A 6,000-nucleotide genomic window follows, 5' to 3' on the forward strand; every position below is an offset into this window, starting at 1 on the left:
AGTCCGGAAGTCACACCAAAGCCATGCTCCAGTCCTCTTAGGACTCATGCATCATTTAAACAGCATACCTCCAAAGTGACCCGAGGCAGCTTTATTTTGTCCTGTCTGTATATGGGACCTATGTTTCTCATGCACTACTTTGCTATCCTCCCAATGCTGATGCTGATCAAAAAATATTTCAGCCAAATAGAGGATGAGGAAGAAAAGAGGGGCTGGGGTTATTAAAATAATCCTTTGTAAAAAGGAGCTTCACCCTCAGAGGTTTTGTTAACCTCTGTATTTCACTGCTTAGTCCATCAAAATTTCCAGGGCAGTTTACAGAGTGAATTGAAAGCCCAGATTTCCAGCAAATCTCCTGACTTCATCCAGGCCTCTTTGTGAACCAGATGACCATCCAGATGGCCAAAGGTGTGTCCAAATGCTGGACAGAGTTGGCTTCCCGCCCCATAGGCCTGAGCATGCTTTGCACCTGCCATCGCCTCTCTCACCTGAAACATGGGATACGTCAAGAAAGTCTCTAGCGTCCGCTCCTCGCAGTCCGGCTTTGCCTCGTAGTGCTTCAACAGCTTGTCAAAGTCCCGGTTCTGTTTGCAATGGGCCAGAATCTGGAGGCTGTACTGGTGGTTCCGGACAAATTCCTGATAGATGTTTAGCATCGGCAGCAGGATGTCAAAGAGGTCGGCTGCAAGCAGAGAAGCGGCGGTGAGGCTCCGCAGTTCACAGAAAAGGCCTTTGTATGTTCAGATGGCCCTTCTTTGGGTGCTAACTCTTCTGGTTGCAGAAGAGTCTTTTAATGGGAATTCATGTGCTGCGCTCTACTTTTATTACCATAGTTATTTTTCAATTTCTTCTCAATTGTTTTATATATGTGCTTTTTCAAATAGGGCAATCACTTATTTAATGCCATGGATGCTGGTGAAACGTCAGGAAGAAATTCTTCTAGAACATGGCCACATAGCCCAAAAACCCCACAAAGAACTATGGATGCCGGCCATGAAAGCCTTTGACTCCACACTTATTTAATTGTTTTTAAACGCTGCTTGTTGTAATGTTTGCTTTTAGCTGTCTTTTGTTTTAGTCTATGTCATCACCACTTTGGATTCTATGTTGGGAAAAAGACTGGATGGAAATAAAATGATATTAAATGGAAACAAATCATGCAATCGGGTCTTGCTCATCCGGTGGGGACTCAGGTGGATTCAACACCCCTTTCCTTTATTCCCACCCATTTTAAATACCTATTTCAAGAGAGATGTACCACCAACCCATTTGAGGAATCTGGACCCAACATTGGGCCTTTTGGGTGCTGGGGTAAAGCTTTTGTTCCCAATTATTATTCTTGTTGAATAATAGAATGGACCGTGAATGGACCGTGAGGAGCAAAGGGTTTGGCACTCACTCACCAAGCACCAACGTTGGCCAGCTGGAGATGCGTGCTTTCAGACCCTGGTAGAAGATCTGATGCAAAAACATGATCGTTTCGCTGAAAGAGAACCCAACAAGCCGATGGAGCAAATCAGGCAAACTGAACTTTAACGGATCTCTCGAAGGTGCTGAAACCCTCTGATAACTTCAGGACCTTGGAGTGATCCTTTAGCACCCCTCAAGTTCAGCTCCTTTAGGAGTGGGCTTCCTGCCCTTCTGACTCAGTCCAATTCCATCGGGCTCCTCTTGCACAGGACCCTCTGAGCCTCAGCTGGACCCAGAGGTCCTCTTGGGTTCCCGCTCACCTGTTCAGAAAGATGCTGCTGACGTCGTCGTGGGTGACAGGGGGCTTCTTGGAGCTGGCCGCCATCCTCAGGGGTCTCAGGAAATTGTTGACCAGGATGTGGAGCTGCTGGACGTACTCGGCCTCGGCCTCCAGCATGCTGAAGACCACCTGGTTCCTCTTGCGCATGCTGTCTGCGTGCGGGGAGCGGATGTAGTCCTGGATGATGGTCTTCCACTTCCTCCGGCAAAGCCAGCCCCGCAGGAAGCTCTGGACCTGCCAATGTCCGTGGGGGGAAGGAGACCGTGGGGCACAGTAAGCAAGGAAAACCAACCCACGAGGAAAATCAAGGGGCACAAGAAAGGCCACAGAGCACCCCGGTTCCTATGGAGCCTCCTGCCTTAGTTCAGCCAAACCACCCTCCCTCCTTCTCCCACCTTTGGAAACCCCACAGTCTCTTTGTTGAGCATATGTTATGGGAAAGTAACACAGAGGTCCAAAAGTAGCTTAAAATGAACCCTATTTGTAGTTAAAAAGGAACACTTGCATAATTGAATGGGACATTTGTATTCTCCATTTGGTTCAGGCAGGAATCCATGGACTTGGATTAGGTCCAACGCACTTGCATATTATGATAACAATAATAATCTTGTAAGGTAGGCCCTAAACCCTAAACTCTGATACTAACCGGAAGATAGAGGAGCCTACCTTCTTGATCTTCTTGATGTCGCTGTCATCGTCATTTGGTGGGCTGGTCTGGCTGGACTGGATGCGTTCATTGTCTTTAAGTAAGGCAGCGATCTGGGCAGACACAGAAGACAGAGAGATAAAGGACTGGAAGGCCGGTGAAGAACATGTTTCTTTCCCCTGATGTCCCCCCAACATCCTGAGGACAGGAAAAGGAGGACAGCCGGATGTCCTTTGCACTTTGAGACTTTGTATGGGAAAACACTTTTGTGCAAATATGCACAGCCTGCACAGAAAATGGAAGCAGAAAATGTCTTTCTTGCATGAAAAGCAAGAAAGCAATAGAAAATGACAAATGCAAATTTAATGAACAGCGGGCACATAAAAGTATAGAAAACACAACCTCTTGTTAAGTAGATACATACCCTGTCCAAGCCCTAACTTTTCCTAAATGGATAGTTATACGTCATTTATCTGCATTAGAATTTGTGGCTCACTGAACTAGTGACACTTGTGGGTTAATATGGAGCTGGATGGAGGCAATGTCTGAGCTTCCAAAAGTCCTGCTGGCTGGATGGGAGCGGAGTCCTATTATGATGCTGCCGTATTGGAGCTTTATCGTATCTCCCAGGACAGGATTTGAGCCCGTGTTTTCCAACAGAAAACTGTGTGGCATTTTGCACAAATGCAAAAAGATCTTGCAGGAGACCCACTGTTTCCTGGATGAGCGGTGAGCATTTTTCACAGCCCTACCTGCCACGTGCCAATTTGTGCTACGCATGGAACATGGCTGTGGGAGTCAGTTTCTGGATGCATGGCCGCTGGTGTCTTTGCGTCCCTGTCTTGGTGAGATAAAACCTGCCTCCCTTGTGAAGGAGCGTGACTCCAGAAGTAATGGAGGCTGGAATGGGACTCCAGCCTCCTGTTTAGTTGTCCTGGGAGAGAAGGAAGGTGGCCCCATTGTCCCTGAATCCAAGCCTGTTTCTCAAGCGGACAATTTATCCATAATTAGGAGTTATCAAGGAGACAATATTCAGAACAAAATGGAATAATTTTTCTGCACTTAGGGTGGAAAAATGAAATGCAGAGATATAGGTTGGGGGACACCTGGCTTAAGGAGAGACTTAAGCGTATGAAAGGGATCTAGGAGTCCAAGTGGACCACAAGCTGAACATGAGTCAACAGTGTGATGCGGCAGCTAACAAGGCCAATGCGATTTTAGGCTGCATCAATAGAAGTATAGTGTCTAGATCAAATGAAGTAATAGTGCTCCTCTATTCTGCTCTGGTCAGGCCCCACCTGGAATAATGCTGTGTCCAGTTCTGGGCAAAACAATTTAAAAAGGATGTTGAGAAACTGGAGCCATGTGTCCAAAGGAGGGAGACTAAAATGGTGAAGGGTCTGGAAACCATGAAGCCCTATGAGGAAGGACTCAGGGAACTGCTGGGGATGTTCAGCCTGGAGAAGAGAAGGTTAAAAGGTGATATGAGAGCCCTGTTTCAATACCCGAAGGGATGTCATATTGAGAAGGGAACAAGCTTGTTTTCTGCTGCTCCAGGGACTAGGACCCAATGGAGCAATGGATGCAAGCTACGGGGAAAGAGGTTCCAGCTCAACATTAGGAGGAACTTCCTGAGAGTAAGGGCTGTTTGACAGTGGAACACACTCCCTTGGATTGTGATCTTTGGAGATCTTTGAACAGAGGCAGGACAGCCATCTTTTGGGGATGCTTTGATTGTGATTTCCTGCATGGCAGAATGGGGTTGGACTGGATCAGGGCCCTTGCGGTCTCTTCCAACTCTGCGATTCTATGATTCTATGAACTCAAAGCCGAAACAACTCCCATGCAAGATGGGTGCTTCCACTGTCGGCCTCTAATCCGTCTCTACCAAAGAGCGGAAGGGCTGCCTTCTCCCTCTTGAAATCCACTAAGGAAAATTTGCACATTAAGCCAGAGAGCATTTGATCTGCACTTCAAAGGCAGGCAAACACAAAGTGTAAGGACAGGGATCTATGCAGAGAAGGCAACTAATGAAGCACCGCTCAGCAAAAACTGGGGAGCGGCCAATGGACCCCCACAGAAGGAAGAAGCAAGATAGACCTCTGGAGCTGCTCCAGAAAAGGCCATCTGACTGTTAGTAGACAAGCCTGATGTGTTTCAGCCTTGTCAAAAATGGCAGAAATGTCTGAGCCAGGAACTCCTGATCCGTTTCCCCAAGAAGCCTTAAGAGCAGACAGAGGCCAAACGCATGTCAGGCTTTTTGGCTAAGAAAAAGGCCAGCTTCTGAGCATGTTTAAGCCACCTGTCCTTATATTGGAGACACTGGGCAAGCAACTTGGCCTGTGGCATTTATGCCAGCAGCAAGGAAAAGGGCAGGAGGGGGGTATCTAGTTATTCTTCAAGCACAACTTTTCTTTTATAATGCCTGGTCTAATCTATCATTTGACAAGACAGCTTCCATCTAGCAAAATGCCTCCATGTTTTGGATGCCCATTTTTAAACCGCATCTTTGGCTTACCAACGAAGGTCAGGAGATACCAAGAAGGGCCCTTTTTCATTAAGGTACTTCCCAAATTCTCATCACAGCATCAGAAAGACTGAGTTTGTGGTTCAGAGTTGTGCAAATGTCCCTTTCCAATGCACTTGCACAGCTCCAGAAACACCACTTTAAACCTCGGCCATTCCTTTGTGTGACACAAACAGAAAGACTTTTGCTGCCAGGACCTGTCCCAGCGCAGAGGACAGCGGCCTGTTTCTCCACCGCACGAGGCACTGGGACTACTGGGATGAGACTGGGATGGACTGGACATGAAATAACCAGCAGTCGAACCAAGGGTACATTTGGCAGGCCAGGCCTCTCCCATTACCTCTGATTTCAGGCGCTCCGTCTCTATTTCTCCATCTTCAATTTGTTGCCTAAGTTGCTTGGCAACTGTTTTCTCCGTTTCCACAATCTGAAGTAAATGGAGATACTTCTGCATTAAGGCTTCATGTTCGGTCGCAAGAGTCCTATAGCTGCGCATGTGTAAGAAAGAGACAGACAGACAGAGGCAGCGGTTACATTTCCAGTTGGTTGGAAACTATGAAGATTATCGCACTGCGTTCTGAGAACGTTCTGATCACGTGATGAGAACGGAACGCATTTGAGAATACCGCACGTATGTGTTCCAATCGGGTTCTCAGAACGCTTAAATGTGTTCCAAATGTGTTCCAGGAGGGTCCAGATTTGAATGTGTTCCCAGCGAGCTGAAACGTGATGAAAACGTTCCAAGAGAAGTGTGTGCGGTATTCTTATCCGTTCTCAAATCCGTTCCCTCATTCCTCCGTCTCCTGATTGGCTGAAAGAATGACAGGCAGGGAGGCAGGGAGACAGGGAGGCGAGCGACTGCAGTGAGGGAAGGTGTGTGTGTGTGAGGGGGGAAAGAAGGAGGGAGGGAAGGGAGGAAAAAGGGAGGAAAGGTGGGACAAGGAAGAGAAGAGGAAAGCAGGGAAAGAGAGAGAAAGAGAGAGGGAAAGAGGAGACCAGAGCAGAGAGCAAGAGGGAGAGGGTCTGGCTGCTTCTGGGGGGGGGCCCTCTAGTGTCATGTCCAGTGGGGCTCCTGTG

The 6,000-nt window shown here is 47.7% G+C and overlaps 1 protein-coding gene across 1 annotated transcript in view; it reads right to left on the minus strand.

The window, feature by feature from the left end:
- Positions 1-6,000, minus strand: part of RASGRF1 (Ras protein specific guanine nucleotide releasing factor 1) — a 58,756-nt gene that overhangs the window by 16,386 nt on the left and 36,370 nt on the right. Inside the window, exons 3-7 of the mRNA XM_042476605.1 lie at positions 5,264-5,411; positions 2,417-2,509; positions 1,731-1,984; positions 1,404-1,483; positions 489-682 (exon numbers count right to left, since the gene is read on the minus strand). Coding sequence (XP_042332539.1) covers positions 489-682; positions 1,404-1,483; positions 1,731-1,984; positions 2,417-2,509; positions 5,264-5,411 — 769 coding nt within the window. The remainder of the gene's footprint in view (positions 1-488; positions 683-1,403; positions 1,484-1,730; positions 1,985-2,416; positions 2,510-5,263; positions 5,412-6,000) is intronic.

This window comes from Sceloporus undulatus, chromosome 6 (genome assembly GCF_019175285.1).
Source record: "Sceloporus undulatus isolate JIND9_A2432 ecotype Alabama chromosome 6, SceUnd_v1.1, whole genome shotgun sequence".
In the NCBI taxonomy this organism is placed as follows: Eukaryota; Metazoa; Chordata; class Lepidosauria; order Squamata; family Phrynosomatidae; genus Sceloporus; species Sceloporus undulatus.